The sequence below is a fragment of the Cydia amplana genome, chromosome 10 (genome assembly GCF_948474715.1).
Source record: "Cydia amplana chromosome 10, ilCydAmpl1.1, whole genome shotgun sequence".
Classification (NCBI taxonomy): domain Eukaryota; kingdom Metazoa; phylum Arthropoda; class Insecta; order Lepidoptera; family Tortricidae; genus Cydia; species Cydia amplana.
Window position 1 is genome coordinate 17,863,123 of NC_086078.1, and position 22,575 is coordinate 17,885,697.

General features: G+C 37.8%; 2 protein-coding genes across 2 annotated transcripts; one reads left to right on the forward strand and one right to left on the reverse strand.

Annotated features, from left to right (window-relative positions):
• The first annotated feature begins 1,329 nt into the window (after positions 1–1,329).
• Positions 1,330–17,805, forward strand: LOC134651427 (protein takeout-like). The gene is made up of 5 exons (XM_063506532.1): positions 1,330–1,487; positions 10,532–10,751; positions 15,502–15,629; positions 16,621–16,773; positions 17,605–17,805. The coding sequence occupies exons 1-5, from the start codon at positions 1,433–1,435 to the stop codon at positions 17,754–17,756; spliced, it is 708 nt and encodes a 235-aa protein (XP_063362602.1). The 5' UTR covers positions 1,330–1,432; the 3' UTR covers positions 17,757–17,805.
• LOC134651635 (uncharacterized) lies at positions 4,963–6,956 on the reverse strand. Its single transcript, XM_063506735.1, has 3 exons — positions 6,538–6,956; positions 5,134–6,106; positions 4,963–5,077 (listed from the first exon to the last, which is right to left on the reverse strand). Exons 1-3 carry the CDS (start codon positions 6,686–6,688, stop codon positions 4,963–4,965), a joined length of 1,239 nt encoding a protein of 412 aa, XP_063362805.1. The 5' UTR covers positions 6,689–6,956.
• Positions 17,806–22,575: the final 4,770 nt, after the last annotated feature.

A 22,575-nucleotide genomic window follows, 5' to 3' on the forward strand; every position in this document is an offset into this window, starting at 1 on the left:
AAAAGGTTAAACATTTATTTCAGTTTATACTCGTAATAGCGATGACCAAAACAAATAAAACCCTATAAAAAGAAACAGGATCTTATTTGTAGTTGTGTATCTTTCAGTTGACGTATTCTCGTTAAGTAATGAATCAACTAGGAGGCCAATTCGAACTAACACTTACATCAGAATTATATCTGAATGATATAATTTACTTATCGTGTGCCTCGCTCGCGCCAATACATGTACGGTAAAGTACGAGCATAATGCAGGATAATTAAATAACATGATTCAAATATCATTTTGATGTCAGTGTACGTTCAAATTGGCCTGTAGGGTCAACAATAGGACCATATACAAGAGGCAACGAGTGACAGATGTAACAAATTGCAACCGATACAATAGGATATAGATAGATAGATAATCCATTTATTTGTTTGCCACAATACACACAAGATATTCAAAGTACAACAATGACATAGGTACAAAAAACGATCCAGAGAAAAATGTAAAATTACAAAGACAAATAATAGTCACACAGATATTTACAAAAAAGAAAAAGAAAGAAAACATACATAAAAAACACTTTTCATATAAATAAAAATGCTGTTTGCGACGCAGCAAAACAAAAGGGTTCTGGCTCAGTATTACGCTTCACCCATTGGAATGGAGAAGCACTGGTAGTTGGTATTGGATATATTTTTAGCTAGTACAATAATTTTATTAATTCCAGCAAAAGTAATCATCATCTACATCATCCTCATAGGTACATACGCCACAGAGCCCATACGATAAATAAATAAATTATAATAGTCATCACTAGTAGCGGATGTAACAATGCGCCAGAAATATCTGCTAGTCTGCCGCCCTCGAATACTTTTCCACATAGAGATTTTTATTGTCGACTATAAAAATATAGGACCATCTTTCACATACCGGTGTACCTATTCCCATCTGAGGGGCTACCGCGAAAACCGAATTCGCAAATTGCGGGGATCTTTCTCTTGTACTCCAATGAAGGCGTAATTAGAGTGACAGAGAAAAATGCCCGCAATTTGCGAACTTCGATTTTCGCGGTAATAGCCCTGATCCTGGCCGATCAAATACACCAGTAGGCAGGAAGTTCCCGGTACTGATTTTCTATACAAATACAGTACCGGAATTCCCGGTTCTCGTCATACAAACTCAGTACCGGGAGCATTCCCTAGAAGGAAAACTATAGAATTTGTTAGAGGCCCTCCCAGGCTTCATAAACTCGTAATTTAATTGTTTTTTTTTATTACGATTAAAATAGATAATATACTTTGACCGCTAGCTCTGAGTCTACAGATCGTCTCGTTACACCTATAATGACAGTAGTCAACACCGTATAAAAGCGGCGGCGCACGCGCAGCCTCCGCGACATTGTTTACTCGCGACGTGTCGGTAAGGTGTTAGGCAAAAATAAATCATGAAGTTCCTGGCCGTTGTTTGTGTTTTGGTGTGTGGTGCCAGTGCTAATGTTGGTAAGATACAATACAAATACCTACAAATATTTATTATATCCATATACATACCTAGGCTGTCCATGGTAAGCCAGCGTGGAAATACTGCGAGCATCATGGGCACCTTCGCGCCGGGGACGCCAGGGAGCGGTTTGGTTGTGTAAATTTTTAGTTTTAATTTTTAAGTGTTATTTTATTATTTTAATTTCAAATGTGTTATATATTATCAGTTCGATCTAATTAGATATTGCGCAGTTTGAACTATAATACTTTAAAATAAATGAAATGAATAAAATTTTATTAAACTAAATAATTCAACAGGATATTAGTCCTGATTTTTGTAATAATATTATAGTGGATAAAAATGCCCCTAAAAATTGAATCCTTTTTTATTTTTTATTGTAGATATACCAACCGGTAGCAAAAATGTAAGGAATCTAATCTCATCATATGAAACACAGTTATTTAAATAGATATATAATTTTATATCCAGGCGCGAAAATAAGTGTAATCAGGGACGTCTGAGGGGCTACCTACCGCCAAAACCGAAATTCGCAATTTGCGAAATTCGATTTTTGCGGTTATTAGCACAGAGCCGAGATTAGTCTTCGGGAGAGAGATTTTGTGCTGAACATATTGAAATTTTGGTGAAGGGGCCTTAAAACCAAAATCCGGGTCTTCGTGATTTTTAAAGTTCATAAAACAATAAATAACGAAAACTACGAGTACGACAGCATATACCAGTAAAATATGCCGCTCTTTATGAACAATTCTTAAAATATCGACTAATGCTGAAAATACAAACTAATTATTTAAAAAATACGACATATCAAGAAAACTCTGGATGTCTAATTAAATATTCCTGCCGAACATTAAGAAAAAAAAAGGTATATATACATACAATATTAACGTTAATTTATGCACCATAACTGCAAATATTCCGCGGAGACGCTCTAAGAACAATAAAACTATAAAAAAACTATTAACTTGTCAACTGTCTCAATAACTGACATATCTGCCAATTGTTTACAATCATTAGGTAATAAAAAAATATCCTCACTAATTGTTATAGTGCTATAAATTTACACAATACATAATTATGTACGTACAGTTGTTAACTTAGTTTAAGGGCCACCCCACATCTGGCGTCTTTCGAGCGTCGGCGTCGGTCAGCGCTATGGAAAATTACGTCGCTGCGCAGTTGCGTCGACGTCGCGTCGACGTTGCGTCGAGCAGGGCCATAGAGTTGTAAACGCCGACGAGACGCCGACGCTCGAAAGACGCTAGATGTGGGGTGGCCCTTAAACTTGCACTGGTGAATTCATCCGCGTAATGTTAATTTTTAATCCGTTTGGAGGCGAAATTTCAATAAAACCAATTTTAATGGTCGCATTATCTACATTTCTATAGTTTTGTAGAACGTATTGTTATTAAAGATTTTTTAAAAGTCGGATAAAAAGGTAACTCATATTAAAAATATGTACTTTTATAAGACTCCATAATAAGTACATACGGTAGTGTTAAAGTAGAGTTTACACACATTTATATTGATTCTCCATTTGAATTAAGAGCCCATCAACGTGCGCACTAGCGCCACTGCTAAATAATCGTGATTATTTAAATTTAACGAAATGTATTTCGTTTAAATATTTCGCTAAATTTAAATAATCACGATTATTTAGCAGTGGCGCTCGTGTACACGTTGATGGGCTCTTAACTCGTAAGAGCTGACATCTTTTATGTTACAATCTTACATTTTTGCAAAAAACAACACAATAGGTGGAAAACTCCTACAGGCATTGCATCACTAAACTACCTATTTACATTAATTAAAGAAAACCTTCAGAAAGCATTACAGTTATTGCTAATACTTGTTCGTCTGTTGAGGTCGTTTCTGACATTGTCACCATTACCTAGTCCGGTATGTTCAGTATTGTTACCGTCGGCAATATTGAATTTTCCGGGAATATTCCCTTAGGCAATATTTCTAAAAAACTGTAACTTCCTTATGATTTTGGCAAATGAACAACACTGATGTATGATGAGACATCTATTTATTTTCTATAATAATGCCATGTATGTCACAGGTGTAAACTTGCAAAGTACACATAAACAACTCATTCGGAAATAATTAATGATTAAACGAACTTACCTGTACGTGAAGTTCAATCATAATTACTCGAAGGGTTTCGTTCGAAGATATTAGCATATATTACACATGTAGTTTCACAATAGACTCGCCATTTCGCACTGAATTTTGGAGAAATAAAACACAAATTAAAAATTAGGGTAGAAGAATATATCGCCTCGATATTCCACCCGCACCAACCAGGCGCCATCATTCTGTTTGGAGAGATGCTGAGCTGTTTCCAACATTTAGGTATTTCACGACCTGGGGTTAGGCTAGTCCTAGGGAAGGGAGGGTTGCTAATATCTTCGAACGAAACCCTTCGAGTAATTATGATTGAACTTCACGTACAGGTAAGTTCGTTTAATCATTAATTACTTTCGGGTTTCGTTCTCGATATTAGCATATATTACACATGTAGATGTTTAGAGAAAGTGTAGGTCGTGAAATATCTTAAATATAACTCATAATTAAACTCTGAATGCAATGTATATTTCTTACACACATGAAAATTAATTACACATATGAAAATTAATTATAATAACAATATTTATTTTAACATAACCTTAATTATGAAGTATACTATTACAAGTATATAAATCAATGTTACTAGACTGCTCAGATATTATTTTATTACTACTTAAAGTTTGTGATGTAACATGTAACCATATTATGAGGTTATCTAAATTAAATAAATAAAGAATCAATATAACTTCAAATATTATTAGTTTTGTCCAAATGTGTTCGTAGGGTAGGTACTAATGGCATGATATATTATTATTATTGTTTTTTTTTTTTTTTTTTTTTTTTTTTTTTTTTTTTTTTGTCACCAATCAGCTAAATTATTTAACAATTTATCAACGTTCCAAGTCAAATTACATTTGGGTAACGCCGTCCGTAAACAAAATACACCTTTAAGGTATCGCTTGATTAAATAATTTCTAGTTACATTGATTAAACAACAAAGACAATACTGATATGCAGTTTTTTTTTTTTTTTTTCAGCGATATTAGCAAAAACTTTAAGCCCTAGAAAGCTGCTAGGATCTGGAAGTAATTTCTAGGTATATAAGGAGCTCTCATGTTTATCCCATAAGCCACTAGCAGTACTCGTATCGTCGCCACAATTTGCTCCCCACCCCACTGTTGAGACATCTGTGTAAATCACCAAGGAATACCTAATTATATATACCTAATTAATTATGATATTTATCATCAAGAGTGTTAAGGAATTAAAATACTCTTTTCTCTGTTGATTATAAATAGTGACGTGAAAGATATTTCATGACCCAAAATTATATTTATCAAAGTGAGTATTGTTGATCGTATACGTATCGTATACTATAGTCCACTCGACGTGGTCTAACGTCTATGACGTGAATATTGATGACGCGGCGAAGTCCTCGAGTTGCTGCGGTGCCTCGTCGTCGTCTGCCTCGAAGTCGGAGCTGGATTCGTCGACCGCCAGTTCCGAGTCCCCGATTCTGCGATCTGCGGTCTGCGATTTGCAGGAGAGCCTCGTGCATTTTCGTGCTCGTACTTGTTTGTCGGATTAGGCGCGTCAGCCTTAGTAGACCTTATATCTGCCCCGGTTTTACTTATAGTCTTTGCTGACTTCAAAGTTTCCACCAAATTGCTGCCGAAAAGTAGATCTTCGATCTTGGTCGTCTCTAGTTGATCTTTCAGCTCTTTTTTCACCGTTGACAGAATAAAAAATCTGCGTAACATCGAATCACTATGTTGAATGTCACTTAAAATTCGCGCTGCATCCATTAATAATCTAAGGACCTCCTGATTTTTTCTGTCAGATACCATAAGAAGTGTGATAGCCTTACTGAGAGATGACAAAGCGCAGGAGTTTAAAATCTGCTTATTTTCTATCCCTTTGTCACGTTTGGCCTGGCTTTCAATCAAGGATGCTCGTATCTCTGGATTGAGCGTTGGAGCCTTAATCATTTTACAATTACCAGGGATCAGATATTTATCTTTAATCTCTGCGCGGCTCTCTTTAGTAAGACCTGAAGTGGCTAAGTGATTTAATCTGATTGCCAGGTCACTTTGTATGTCGTCACCGTATTCTTTTATGACAGTTGGGTCTTCGCCTAGTAGTGCTAACAAATCCGGGTCAAGAATCTCATTTGGTATATTTATTGGTGCTTGTGCCGGCTGCAGTACCTCTGAAGGCGCGGCAATACTTGCATCAGCACGGGATGGTGTAGCGACAGTGGTGAGCGCCGGCACTGAAGTAGGGGCAGGCGTCTGTCTGGCGACGACGACAGCGGACGGCAAGGTTGCGGCGGCGGCGGTACGTAGAGGTATGGCGGCGGCGGCGGCGGCAGCGGTGGGTGAAGGCGCGGTAGCGGCGGCAGGCAGCGGCTCGGGCGCGGCGGGCGCGGAGGCGCAATCATCGACGTCGTCGCTCGGGTCCGGTACCGGCCAGTAATCGTTCCAATAGGAACACCCAGGCTCGGGTTCGATGACGTCATTGTCAACGTTGGCGATTGATTCGCATTCTATGTAGAAATATAAAAGAATATATTTTAAGGGGTAGTGAGACTCCTTGAATATGAGAAACACGCAAACCCACTAAAATGGCCGGTTTTTTACATTTTATCAGTTTTACAGTATGTCACGGTGGGAACACCCCAAGAAGGAGAACCCGATTGTGTACATATTTTCAGTTTGGATTTGGAAAGCCCCATATGGACAGTCCGATTATCCAGTGGTTTAATACATTTATTACACTCCTTGATTATATTAATATTTATTTACTTGCAATAAATAATGTTAAAAAAGAAATATATAACATGGATTTGGAAAGCCCCATGTGGACAGCCCGAATATCCAGCGTTTTAATCAACCGACATTACACTTTTGAAACTAATTATCATTCATAACGTCGAAAAATAAACGATTTACGTAATCTATATAGGTAACTACTCACCCTGCGGGTTATGAAGCGAATCACCATCACCACACGAAGACAAAGAACTATCGCGACGGCGGTTACGCCGACTATTAATCCTACGTTTTAATTTTCGTAACTGTTTTTCAAGATAATCGTAATCATCTTCATCACTTTTACGTTTCGGCATGGTTTAAAACCGATGATATACCTATTGTACTTTTAACACACAAAAGAAACACTAATTTAATTTTAAAACTAAAAGCAACGTGCGAAACAGCGAAGCACTAAATCGTGAATGATGGCGCCTGGTTGGTGCGGGTGGAATATCGAGGCGATATATTCTTCTACCCTAATTTTTAATTTGTGTTTTATTTCTCCAAAATTCAGTGCGAAATGGCGAGTCTATTGTGAAACTACATGTGTAATATATGCTAATATCGAGAACGAAACCCGAAAGTAATCCATAAAGTACTGCAAGTTGCAACGCAGGTTTACAAGACAGTAAAATGTTTCATCTTATAAGGAAATACTTTGGCATCCTTGAAAGTCTGTAAAATAACATTTCTTAGCCTTGAGGTCAAATTCTAGATTTAACATTAATATAAAGTTTATGTACCGTAAAATGGGGTGAGTATGGATTATGTGGGGAGTTGGGTTATAAATGGGGAGGGAAGGGATGCCAGGGGGGTGAGATGGTTTTTAAAGGCTACTGCTCCCTAAATAATGTATTTGTATTACAAATGGAGCTATAGTGATATTCATAAGAAAAAAACATCGATCCAACAATGTTCCAAAATCACCTTTGTATGAAATCCCATCTCATCCCAACTACGAGGTACTACGGGGTGAGGAGGGATGTTGTGTTTATCGGTAAAGTTATGAAATGGAACTACCCAAAATCATAAAAAAAACTAAAATACAAACGCCCGGAACATTTATTATATATACCACTCAGTTTACATATGTAAAAATAAAATGTTATCGAGGTTTGAATGTCAGTTTTCTCCCTACTCACCCCATTTTACGGTACCGCTATGTCAAACGTTGTTGAGAATAATGATCACAGATATGAGATAAGCCGACCCAGATTTATGAAAAGGATTATATATAAGGATAATGATGTAACTAAGGTAGGTACTTTTGCTCTCACGTGACCTTTAGCCACCCACACATCAAAACTTGCTATGACAAACAAATGCAATTTTGATTTGTCTATGCTTCGTTTTTTTTTAGCATTAGAAATAAGATAAACAATCTTGATGTGTCTTTTAATTGAAATACACATTTTAAAAATAAGTTACGGTAAATATGTAACAATTATGAATCTAATACGATCTTTTATAGTCTTCTGCTTTCATAAGTAATAGTTATTGATTTTTAAAAAGTGTTTTTTAATTAAAAGACATGTCAAAATCGCTTACCTTCTTTCAAGTTCTTTCTAATGTTAAAAAAGCGGCCAAGTGCGAGTCGGACTCGCCCATGAAGGGTTCCGTATTTAGGGGCTTTATGACGTATTAAAAAAAACTACTCTATTTTTGTGTGAAAATCTTAATGCGGTTCACAGAATACATCTACTTACCAAGTTTCAACAGTATAGTTCTTATAGTTTCGGAATAAAGTGGCTGTGACATACGGACGGACAGACGGACAGACAGACAGACAGACAGACAGACAGACATGACGAATCTATAAGGTTTCCGTTTTTTGCCATTTGGCTACGGAACCCTAAAAACGAACTACCCTAAATTAAGATTCAAAATTGAATTTAATGGCAGGTCTCTGGGCGGCTAGACCGCAGCGGTCGGCAACCTTTTAGCAGCCAAGGGCCACATAGTAGTTAACGAAGTTGACACGGGCCGCACTTTGTTAATATTTATGGCTTTATCAGATATTGTCGTTTGTCAATATTACATACAATACAAAATAGCCAGGGAGGCTCGCGGGCCGCAAGTGACAGGTTCACGGGCCGCATGCGGTCCGCAGGCCGCGGGTTGCCGACCGCTGGGCTAGAGGATAAAACTCCGACCGGACAAAGAGGACTATGCGGTCAAACAAACTTGCCACCTTATTAACCTCATTAACCTTGCCACAATGACAGTTATACGAAATCAATGATGACTGTCATTTTTAGGGTTCCGTACCCAAAGGGTAAAAACGGGACCCTATTACTAAGACTCCACTGTCCGTCCGTCCGTCCGTCCGTCTGTCACCAGGCTGTGTCTCACGAACCGTGATAGCTAGACAGTTGACATTTTCACAGATGATGTATTTCTGTTGCCGCTATAACAACAAATACTAAAAACAGAATAAAATAAAGATTTAAGTGGGGCTCCCATACAACAAACGTGATTTTTGATCGAAGTTAAGCAACGTCGGGCGGGGTCAGTGTACTTGGATGGGTGACCGTTTTTTTGCTTGTTTTGCTCTATTTTTTGTTGATGGTGCGGAACCTTCCGTGCGCGAGTCCGACTCGCACTTGGCCGGTTTTTTTGTATTAGTACATAAGTAGGTAACAAAAAGTATTTTCGAATTTTGGATTATCCATGGCCACTTTAATTTCTTTGCAGATGTAGGTATGCAGGTTCCCTTATTTCCTTACGATGTTTTTATTAACCGAAAATATATCCCTAAAATCTGCATAGACCCTATAGGTTAAGCTAGTTTTAGTTTTAATTAGTAAAAGTGTGTTTTGTTATTGAGATTCTACATTTTGGAATAAACATGATTTAATTACATCATTTGAGTAATATTAGCTAAGCGATGCTGATGACATAACTTTTCTTATCTGGATTGTAGTTTAAGTACATGAGTCAAGGGCTAACTTGCGATTTTTAATAAAATTAGTTCTGACCCAGTGTTGTTCATTTATTTAATCTTTATCGCACAGGAAAAAAAGCGGCCAAGTGCGAGTCGGACTCGCCCATGAAGGGTTCCGTATTTAGGGGATTTATGACGTATTAAAAAAAAACTACTTACTAGATCTCGTTCAAACCAATTTTCGGTGGAAGTTTGCATGGTAATTGTACATCATATTATTATATTTTTTTTAGTTTTATCATTCTCTTATTTTAGAAGTTACAGGGGGGGGGACACATTTTACCACTTTGGAAGTGTCTCTCGCGCAAACTATTCAGTTTAGAAAAAAATGATATTAGAAACCTCAATATCATTTTTGAAGACCTATCCATTGATACCCCACACGTATGGGTTTCATGAAAAAAAAAATTTTGAGTTTCAGTTCTAAGTATGGGGACCCCCAAAATTTATTGTTTTTTTTTTCTATTTTTGTATGATAATCTTAATGCGGTTCACAGAATACATCTACTTACCAAGTTTCAACAGTATAGTTCTTATAGTTTCGGAAAAAAGTGGCTGTGACATACGGACGGACAGACAGACGGACAGACGGACAGACAGACAGACAGACAGACAGACAGACATGACGAATCCATAAGGGTTCCGTTTTTTGCCATTTGGCTTTCATGCGTAAAGGCATTCTCTACCATTCAACGATTAGACCAAACAGATGAAAGGTTAATGTAGAAGACGGTGTACTTATTACAATAAAAAATTAAAACAATAACAAGCTACTTAAATTTTGTAATAAAATTAATAAATATATACCTACATATATTTAAGAATACATACTTACAATACAGTATATGTATTACATATTATTATTATAATTATAATATATTTTTATTAGGTTCGTCACCTGCGCTCTACCTTACTGAATTCAAAAGACTCTACGCTTTGGTATTGCATTTTATGACTTACATACATTAGCAAGTACCGTACCGTACCGTATTTACTTACGTATTACGTATAAGAACTATCGAAAATAAACGAAAAATCTGATAAAAATACATAAATAAAAATACCATTAATATACTTCTACATATTCCATACTATGCTCAATAATATAATTATTTTGATGGACGCTACTCGGACTCTAGACTATTACGAGTATTATTATTTATTTGTCTGGTAAATGTGTTTTCCGGATGATATCTCAAAATCTTCCTTTCAGCACCCTTCCTGACAGCATGCAAGCCGTCAGACACAGCCTGCCTTCTAGCCTCAGCCAAGAAGGCGATCCCCTTCGTGACGGCCGGGGTCCCAGAGCTGGGTCTGCAGCCCCTGGACCCCATGACCATCGACAAAGCGGGGTCGCGAGAGGCCGGTCTCGAACTTGAGATGAGAGACACCACTGTTAAAGGGATGAAGAACTGCGAAGTTCCTAATTTCAAGTGAGTTTTATATCATTTTAATTTTTATCAAGCAGAAACGTCTGCGAACGATGCTATTAAGCTTAGAATAAACAGCCCAAGACAGTAGTTCTTCCAATTTTAAATTTATTCTAAGCCTAAGTTTTATACTTTACATGTACTCGTACCTATACCTAAGTATATATATATATATATATATATATATATATATATATATATATATAACATTTATGCATGCGTTGCGGTTGGGTGTACAGTCAAAGAAATTTAATTTCTGTTCAGTGACAATCAATTGCTGCTGCTGCTGACAATCTCATAATATTGCTAGGTAACTCACAGTTAATTTAGTAATAAAGTAATTAGATGACACGCTACAACGGTCCGAATCCGGGTCGAAGCGTCCGAAACTTTGTTTTCTATGACGCGTGATCGGAAATCACGTGATGCTTAGAAAATGAAGTGTCGGACGCCTCGGCTCGGACCCGGACTGTTCTAGCGTGAGTCATCCTTTAACTCACAATTCGTAAAGGTGAAAAATCTACGGTTATGGTTAATAAGCACAATAAGTACTAACACGTTCCGTCCAACCGATGTATTGTACCTATAAAGTTACTATCGTAGCTGGCAACAACTTTATAGGTACAACAAGATCAACAACTTCCTTCTTTTGCCTGAAAAAATATTTTTCAGAAAATTTTCCTGTCAGGAATGTTGCAAATGACTGTAAAACAGGAAAATTATCTGATATCAGAGCAGCCAGCCTATTATGGATAGCTTTATCCATCTTTATCCACGTGATAAAATAACTGTCACTGTTTAACACCGTGGGAAAGAAAGTGACGGACACCGTTTTATCACGCTGTCACGTAGACAAGAACGACCATCATATCCGTACAGGAAAAAAGCCAAAGAATAATTCAGTACCTACTCATGAAACGGATCTTATAATTTTGCGCCAAAGGTTATACATATTTTAATAATACTCGATTAGCAACGCGAGTCATGACTTTTTATACTTATTTTAATATACAGTATTAGTTACACTAATTATCTGTATGGCATTACATAGATACTATGTAATTGTTATAGCGTGTACCGGCTCTTAAGGAAAATATTTCTTAAATTGGTTTACTACCCAATGACAGTGCTTTAATAGTTATGTAATAATAATAATGACGCTACGAGGATGCTTGGTATAAATTGGGTATAAAAAATGTAAGGATTACAATGGCAACTGTTTCTTATTATGCCTCAATTATACTTTATTACTGTAACCAGTTCCGTGTATTGTTATTAAGTAGGTACTTAGCCTTTTTAGGGTTCCGTAGCCAAATGGCAAAAAACGGAACCCTTATAGATTCGTCATGTCTGTCTGTCTGTCTGTCCGTCTGTCTGTCCGTCCGTATGTCACAGCCACTTTTCTCCGAAACTATAAGAACTATACTGTTGAAACTTGGTAAGTAGATGTATTCTGTGAACCGCATTAAGATTTTCACACAAAAATAGAAAAAAAACAATAAATTTTTGGGGTTCCCCATACTTCGAACTGAAACTCAAAAATTTTTTTTTCATCAAACCCATACGTGTGGGGTATCTATGGATAGGTCTTCAAAAATGATATTGAGGTTTCTAATATCATTTTTTTCTAAACTGAATAGTTTGCGCGAGAGACACTTCCAAAGTGGTAAAATGTGTGTCCCCCCCCCTGTAACTTCTAAAATAAGAGAATGATAAAACTAAAAAAAATATATGATGTACATTACCATGTAAACTTCCACCGAAAATTGGTTTGAACGAGATCTAGTAAGTAGTTTTTTTTTATACGTCATAAATCGCCTAAATACGGAACCCTTCATGGGCGAGTCCGACTCGCACTTGGCCGCTTTTTTCTATTTCATCCTAGATGGACGAGCACTAATAATAACTGACATGAGAACTCAGTCCTTTGAAAAAAAAAAACAATAGTGAAGGTAATTTTGAAAATGAAGATTAATAGCCCCGAATACAAATAAACAGGTAAAAAGACAAGGAAAATAAAATTGATATTTTAAACGTGAAACATATGTGAAATTATGACTTTAAAATACTAAAACACTTGCAGAGTTTATGCTATTATAATCGCTCCATCGACGCATTCTGATTGGATAGGTATAGGCTTTGTATGAACTGGAGGCTTCAATCAGCCTCATATCTATGAAATTTACTTTTTTATTCGTAGTGATAATTAAATTATCAGGTATAACAATCTAAATTTCTTTACCTGATTCGTATCGTCATACGATTTAAAAAATTACCGTTCTAAAAATGTTGGCAATATTTTATTTATTTTTATTTTTTTTTTTCCAAAAAAAATGAAATGAATGAAGAAATGGTTGGCAATATTTCCGAATTATTGCCAACCATTTCTGTCAATTTTCCGGTGAGGAAAACGGTGCAACACTAGTCATATTAATATGGCAGTCTAGTGACCAAATTGCAGATGATTAAATTTTCCATACTTATATGTAGGTATTCATGTACATATTCATTGTATGACTATGGTATTAGGTTGCAAGGCCTGGGATAAAATAACGCCAAAGACTATCCCCACTTTAAAATTATCCACCTATCAAAATCCATTTTATTCAATAAAAAAATCTTTAAATCGACACCCAAAGATTACCCTAACCATTAAACGAATATATTAATTAATATAGAACGATATTAATTGGGTTTTTTATTACTGACTCAACATATATTCCTTTTAATCGCATCAATAAATGATCATCTATTCTGGTTAAATTCATTTTACCACAAAATCTTCATCAAAGGATTTAATATAGTTGCGGTTATAATTGGAATTTAATTAAATGCTCGTTAGGTTAGAGTTTAAACTTATAGAAACAGCGTGCTATCAAAATCGTTGCAGATTTTTCTTGGTCTAACTCTAGAGACCTGATACAATTACTTCTAGTCATTGACGTATATCTCAGGACTGGCCTTACGGGCAATAAGAATGGGGCATGAATGGGGCCAGTACAGTGGTGTGAAAACGCTACAACGCGATTGGTTGATGAGTTCGCATCACGCGCGCGATTGTTCGCAACTAGTTGCGTTAGATGGCGTTAAGGGGCCCACTGATTAACAGTTCGCCGGACGATATCAGCCTAACGATATTGTTCTAACTGAACAAAAAGTTGACAGTTCCGAATAACTGACAGGTCGATACCGTCCGGCGGACGGGTAATCATTGGGCCCCTTTAGATTGCACGATTGGCTCGAATTCGTGAGTGGCACCGCTGAACAAGTACCATTTTTAGTGCCCCGTAAGGCCCGTCTTGAGATATATACGTCAATGCTTCTAGTCTAATTGTCAGTAAGTTAGTTTTCCTCCCAGACAAGTGTTTATAGTCATTAGTGGCATGACTATAAGTTAAATAGGGGTTACCTCAGGGCTATAATTTTCATGTTGTCGTAGTTTTATAAGGTGTTATAGGATTAAATGTGGTAAAAGCCGTGACTCTAGATAATGTTCAAGATTAAGTTACAAGAATAAGTAGTAATAACAACTCAAAGAGTAGGTACTTATAGTTAGCTAATTTGACAGTGACGTCACATGTCTATCTTCCATTTAAAATAAACACCGATTTGAAATTTTGAATAGGTAATCGATTTTACAATTCGAACATTACACTTGTCGATCGAAAAATACTGTTAAAAGTATTAAAAGACTGAATGTGTCCACATTTATGGTATTAAGAACAGTCAAATAGGTATTACAGATAAAGTGAAGATCCGGAAACAGTCAAACAGGTGACTCTGCGGTCAGCGGTCACCCGGCGTTTTGTCACGTACGTAGCCACATGACGTGTGACAGTTCACGTCTCTGACGCGCGCGCGCATGCGTACGTGACAGTTTGGTGTCAAAACCATGATGTGTATGCTAACGTGTGTCGATTCTAAGAAATGGCTCATCACTAATTCATGTTTAAAAACAGTATTTTTTGTTTTACCTGGGTCATACCTACACAACATTTATTTGAAAATCTATAAATCTGACCTACATATATATTCAAATAATAATACCTAAAAGATTTTTAGCATTTGCCATGTTAAGTAACTACCTACCAGTCAATATACCAGATGCAGCTGAGAGAGGTGAACCCCCTGCATACAAGCAGTCTATGGCTGACTATACATGGCAGTTGGCAAAAAAGTAAATAGAATAATTAGTAAGTACTCTTACTAATACCACCATCACCAAGGTTTATAAACCCGAGTATATAAAACTAGTTAATTGTTCTACTAAGAGTCCGTACCCTAATCACCTCAAAATCTCAAAATTGAGAACGGGCTCAGGGCCTGTTTCGTCTTAATCGGAGGATTCAAAACATTCATGAAGATAGCTGATAATTGAAAAATAAAGTAGGTATAATTTGTATGAAACGTTACATTCTTCGATTAATCCGTTAAGAAAAAGTTAGAAAGTGAATTGATTCTTTTAAGTTCTTCTGTAAGAATCGATGAATTCGATGAAGAAACATAATTACGATAGCGTAACTGTAAGGCCTGAGTGGACGCTCGAAGCGGAGCGTTCGGCGGGGCGTGCAGCGTGGCGTCGGGCTCACAAGTAATTTGAGCAGCGTGCACTAAAGCCGCTCCTATACGCTTGAATTTGTTTAACATGCACGCCGCACGCCCCGCCCCGCTGCACGCCCAACTCGAGCGTCCACTCAGGCCTTACACTAACACCCATCCATGTCCCCCGTACTAATGACATCTGTCGTTTCAGACGCAATGGAAGAAGAATGAACCTGGATGTGAAATGCCCCAACATCCAGCTGACCGGGGACTACACCCTCGGGGGCAAGCTGCTCATCCTGCCCATAGAGGGGAAGGGCAAATACAAGATCAAGATCCGTAAGTGCCTGCCGCTATGTGGCGATTTTGTTACTGATAGAAAACATTGCTATAGCAATTTGTGTAGGCGTATAGTTAACATCTTATAAAACAAAGCGCCCCGCCGCGTCTGCCTGTTTGTGTGTTTATATGTTCGCGATAAACTCAAAAACTACTGAACGGATTTTCATGCTGTTTTCACCTATTACTAGAATAATTCTTGAGGAAGGTTTAAGTGTATAATTTTAATTTGTTAACCCGCCTATTAGCTTGTTGGTCGCTTGTACGTATATCTACCTTATAAAACAAAGTTCCCTGCCGCATCGTCTGTTTGTGTATGTATGTTCGCGATCTACTGAACGGATTTTCATAACGGTTTTCACCTATCAATAGAGTGATTCTTGAGGAAGGTTTATCTATAATTTGTTAAGGTTTTGTGTAGACCGTGCGAAGCCGGGGTGGGTCGCTAGTTTTAACTATTACCTACATGTTGTATAGTTATCGACTTTTATGCATGTGTTTGCCTATAACCACTTGTCTCGTCGTTTCATGAAGTAGTAAAATAAATATACCTACGAGAACATTTCTGATTAGCAATATTTTCGGTAAAATGCAAGAAATGTAATAATGGCACATCCCTATAAGTGAAATGGACACCTCGGGAAATACATTTTTTATCCGTACTATAAAGTCTGGCCCTGTAGACAACATGCCAATCGCTAACGCTACGTCGTAGCGAACGAAACGCAACTGTCACTGTCGCACTATTAGAAGAGTGATAGAGATACACAAAGCGATTCGATGGCGAAGCGCAAGCGATCGTCACCTTGGCTAGGCCGTCTGTGCGGAAAGAGAAGATTCGTGGAATGTAAGGGAGACTATAATAATTGCTCTAAACTCCGTCTAGACTCACTAGAGGATTCCTAGTCTATGCTCTAGCCGGATTCAAATCTTTGGTTTGAAAGTTGCTTCTCGCTACCCCAATGGTTTTACAGTATGAATCCTTCTCCAGGTGATCTTCTGGTGAAGATCCACATCGAGACGGCCGACGTAGAAAAGAACGGAGACAAGTTCTGGAAGGTCGCCAACTGGAAGTACACTGCCGACGTCCAGACCAACGTGCATTACGCCTTCCAGAACCTGTTCAACGGGAACCAGCAGGCTGGTAAGTATTTAAAGGGGCCCACAGATTATCAGTTCGCCGGACGATATCTCTATTGAATGACATTTCAAAATTAGTTATTGCAGTTATCGTTAGGAGGGTCAGCCTGTCCCACAGACAAGACATCCTCTAGACTGAGCTAGTAACGCTACCCCCTCTGCCACTATATACGGTAGTTTTACTCCATCTTCGAGTCAAAGTGTCAGAATCCCGTGCCGTGATTAGTCCGTGTCTTTGAACGGACCAATCACGGCACGGGATTTGCTCACCTCGTCCCCCCGCACCCCCGTATTTTTGGCAGCATCGGTTTCATGAAATAATTGCTCTAAACTCCGTCTAGAGGATTCCTAGTCTATGGCCTGTCTGTTGTTCGGAACTGTCACCTTTTGCGTTTAACTGACAGGCGATATCGTTCGGCGAACTGATAATCTGTGGGCCCCTTTAGTCTACACATCAGTACTGGTAGACTCACGAGAGTCTACCACTAACGTTCGTATCGTTTCTTATTACTAACGGAAACGTAAATTTCGTAAATAGATATTATTTACACATCTTTTTTGATTTCATAGATGTATAAGACGTCTTATATATCTATGAAATGAAACAGATGTGTGTGTAAGTATACCTAATACCTATCTATGACGTAAATTTCCGTTAGTAAGAAACGTGTTGAATCTAATTTCTGAGATTAATATTGTTTTAATAGGATTGGTCGCTCACAAAAAACAGGATTAATTGATGCCCGCATAGTCTAATGTTGGCAAAGTTATGTTAAATGGCAAACTTGTATACATTTACGGTAGTATTTCATATCATACCAATTTCTCTCCCCAGCCGACACAATCCACCAGTTCGCGAACACCAACTGGAAGGAGATCTTCAACGAGGTAGGGACCCCCGTCACCAGCGCCATCGTCACCAGGATCGTCAAAGCCATAGAGAAAATGTTCGAGAAAGTGCCCGTCAAGGAAATCAATATAGAATAGTTTAGTTGCTAACTTTGATGGTAGATGGCGCTGTTACGTCTGCTACATTGTGCTACAATTCTATCTAAGGTCAAGCATAATTTTGATTAAATGTTCCTAGGGTAAAGGGTAACAGCGTTATTCATGTCGGCGGCCGATCGTAAGATCAGGCAGATCGTAATGTTCCTGTGTAATGTTTTGACGATAGTGACATTAAACCACTAAATAGGTAGGATAGGTTCGTTAGGTTGCTTTAGATGCCCGAAGGGCAAACTGCCCAGAAATAGGAGCCCCGCGTAGCGGGGCTCCGTCGACTCAGGGAACGAGTCAAAGATTTTCACGTTCCACGATATGCCTAGGAATTTCACGATATGCCTGATCTTACGATCGGCCGCCGACATTCATAAATCTGCTAAGTTAATCAGCAGATGATCATCGTTTGTCCCTCTCTATGGCATAACGACAGATATAGGGACACAAAAGACGATCATCAACTGATTAAGTAAGTAGCCGTTTATGAACAACGCCATAATAGACTTAGTACTATTATTTATTCCGTGATAATAGTACCGGATCTATCCGGCCGACTCTTAAAAAAATGATTAAATGTGGTTATTGATTTTCTAGACAACAAGAAGGCGTTTGATTAGTGATTACTTGTACATTTAGTAAAGCTCGTTCCCACTATGTCGGATGTCGTGGCGATTTTTAATCGTACGTTCCACTGGTAGAACATTTTATATGAAGCTGTTCACACTCGTCCGACAACGATTTTGTGTCGGATACGACATAAAATGTCGTGCGCTTTGCCAGCCCTCCCAGCCCGGAAAAAAAACGTGTCGTGTCTCGCTCGCGTACGAGTGAATATAGCGCTGTTCACATTTTGTCGGATGTCGGAACGATTTCGCCCGCGTTTTGTGTAGTTTATGCATCCTGATATCCGAGATAGTAGATCGTTGAATGTACTTATAGACATTCTAAAATAATTGAAAAATTTCACTTCATCACTTCTTAATTCAGCTATCAAATTCTGAAATATTCCTAAGGTAAATCTTTCCCTGAGAATTGGGTGTACCCAATATCTCCTTTTTTTAACTGCCTCTAATCGTTTCTTTCGCAAATAATACAAAACCACAAACATTTCGTCGACGTTCATCTTGTACTAAGCCTCGCTACCCGCTCGAAAAATACACGCCAGCTGCGATCGTGCACGACAGACGCCTAGTGGGAACAGAGGGCCTACCGCGAACCACGTTCGACGTGTTACCTCCCTGTCACACTTACGTACGAATTTACAAGTGCGACAGAGAGGCAACACGTCGAACGTGGTTCGCGGTAGGCGCTCAGTACCGCCGACACCCGATTGAAATCCGGATCCGACATCCGACATTGTGAGAACAGCGGTTGCTATTAAATTAATTATAAATTGTAAATAACCTTAGTAAAGGGAACATATTGCCATAAAGCGTAATTAATACAGGATTTTATATGAGGTAATGGTTGTTTTATTTAGTTATAAAACTTTTAAAGTTACACGCTACTTAATTTACATTTTAACTATAGGTACTAAGTCCATATAATCTTTATTATATTCTGTTTTTAGTATTTGTTGTTATAGCCGCAATAGAAATACATTATCTGTGAAAATTTAAACTGCCTAGCTATCACGGTTCATGAGATACAGCCTGGTGACAGACAGATGGACGGACGGACAGACGGATAGCGGAGTCTTAGTAATACGGTCCCGTTATTACCCGTTGGGTACGGAATCCTAAAAATTAACTGTCATGCGAAAGGTAATATACAGCTTGAAAAAATACCCTGTATAACCTGATGATCTACCCAGGTCAGCATACAGGGTGAATGTCTACCGTACACTTTAACCGTATTGTTTCCGTTAATTTAAGCCTAAACTTCTGTCATAAGTAAATATCTTTGTTAAAGTGTAAGCCGAGGGGAAAACCCTGGCGACCTCGACCGTGTTTACTTGTTTACACGTCTTTTCACAGAATTAATATGTTTATAGTTAAATATCCGCGTCTTTTCGCATTCGTCGTCCTTATTGATCCAGTGCATTCATTATGTTATGTGATTTGATAACCGATCTAACCAGTGAGTGAACAACCACAAATTATAACTATTATAAGACATTAAAACATAGTTTTCGCGCTGTTTGGTCACGTCACGATTAAGCTTACAGCCATATTCGAACTTTAAGATAGAGATACAGAAACGATATGGATCGGATATGTCAGTGTCAAACAAGTGACAAAAGTGACGTTTCTTCAAACAAAAACTTCATGTTTGACACTGAAATATCCGATCCATATCGTTTAGAGATCTAATATTTGACGTATCTTAAAGTTCGAATATGGCTGTTAGACGTTTTTCCTGACTATTCGATTACTGTTTCAAATAAGTACTATACCTACTATGTATTTTTTCTTTTGCTATAAACTCGGGCTATAAAAGATTTCCACAATGCTAGCCCCCCGGGGCTACATCTACAGATGTGCAAATTGCGATGTTCAGGAACAATTTTATAGGAACTTGAGGAAACTTTTATTTTGGGAACGGAAATTTTGATACCCATAAACAATAATCTCCTAAATTTTTTCAATGTGGAAATTTCGCAATTTAGTAAATTTTCCGCGACATCAGTAGCTACATACTATCACGTTCTCTATCCCTTTTCGGTAATACACCAGTAACATTATGTCAGGCACATACTTACCTACATACATAGTCATAATCATGATGTAGGTATGTGCCTTGCCTTCAACTTGCTTATTACTAGAAGACAAATTGTCGTGACGTCAAGACAAGGCTGTGGTCGCTCGTCACGTAGGCGCGACGCATCGTTTGACGTCAGCGATCAGATTACTTTTATTAATCGACAAAAAAGATCATCAATTTGAATTCGAATAAGTACCTACATTTAGGGCTCAATTTAGTACACGACGCGCGAACTTGTATACGATTTTAGTTACACTGCGGACCATTGAGGTGATATCAATTCAGCCGGCCGATCAAATGATGTAATGAAACTGGCATGCGAGTTCTCGCACCGCCTAAATGAGCCCTTCAAATTTAAATATTCACGCCTATTGGCGATTGCTTCTGTCTATACAAATATTGAATAGAATCGGGCGTTACTTTGCGGAAAACCATATTAATCAATACAAAATTATTACTTTGCTAATCCGCGAAAAGACGTGCGCAAATAAACATAACAAACCAGCACCAAAAGAAAAATACTCGACACGTGTTTTGCCTCTCCAGGCATCCTCAGGAGATGATGGATCTCCCTCTGAATCGGCCCTAAGGTCAAACATGTGCTTGCTCGTAGCTACTAATCATGACTAATTGGCTATATACAGGGAGTTTCCTGTAACAGGAGCAATAAATTTAAACTGTAGGGTATACCTACTCCTCAAAGTGACCAACTTTTATTAAACAACTTTTTAAAATTATGAATCCTTAAGACTTCCTCTTTTTCATACAAAATAAATATTGCCTTCAATGTACGCTGACATCAGTGTGTTTGACGTCGCTTGTCGCGCTTTCAACATAACAAAATTTGCTATACATTGCGTCTTAGAATAAACTTTTTCTACTCCAGCACTTAAATGTGTCAATTAAATGACTGACAGTGATATCTAAAGCAATGTCATTTGAATGATTTGTCTATAGGCTAGGATATGAGTATAATACAACTGCTTTATTTTTTTTAAAGATACAAGTTCCGATCATCTTGATTGAAAGAGGTATGTTTTCATTTACAATAATAACTCTTTTTTTTTTTTAAATAATAACTCAATTTTTTTTAAATAATAACTCTTTTTTTTTAATAATAACTCTTTTTTTTTAATAATAACTTTAATTTTAAAAGTTGCTGAACAAATGTTGGTCAGTTTCAGGAGTATAGCCTAAAGTTTAATTTATTGCTCCTGTTACAGGAAACATCCTGTATAAATGTCTAAAAGATTTGAAGTCATTTCAGCGTTCCGTACAAAATGTTGTTCACGGAGTAAGGTAAACGTACTGGTGCTCGACGCAGTCCCAGTACATGTCATCTTGAAACTTAAGTCATTGTCAATAGAGGTGACAGCAGGGTGTCATCTATTGGGCATTAGCATGTCGAGCATTACGTTTATTTTACTCATGGGATCACTTCGGTCTTGCAAATCGGTTAAATGCGTTTTTCTAAATCTTAGCTAAAATTTGTTTTTGAATGATACCTTAGTTAAAACAGAACCCTCAAAACTTGTCCGATCCATGTGACTCGGCAGTGCAAAATACAGACCAGTACACATATGAACACACATATCGGTTCGCCTGTTAGTAAACGTGACCTAATTAATAATTTATTAAATTATAAAAAATCTGGTTTTGCATAAACCGCGCGACTCGGTAGAGCAACTTAAGAGGGTGCTAACGCAAAATTGTAGTTATTATATTGAGATTTTACACATTTTAACCTCTTGCACGCCAATGACCGATATATACGCACCACAGGTCCAACGCCAAAGACGTATTAATCGGTCATAGACCACAGAGCAACAAAGACCTAGGTGCATATGCATAAAGTTCAATTTCAGTTTTGACACTTCGATGACGTGGCGTCTGAGAGACAGCTTTTGTGTTTGACACGGCGTCGAAAAGGTTAATTAAAGTCAAATGCCATGAAAAAAACAAAAACCGGCCAAGTGCGAGTCGGACTCGCGCACGGAGGGTCCCGCACCCTCAACAAAAAATAAACCAAAACAAGCAAAAAAACGGTCATCCATCCAAGTACTGACCCCGCCCCCGACGTTGCTTAACTTCGGTCAAAAATCAC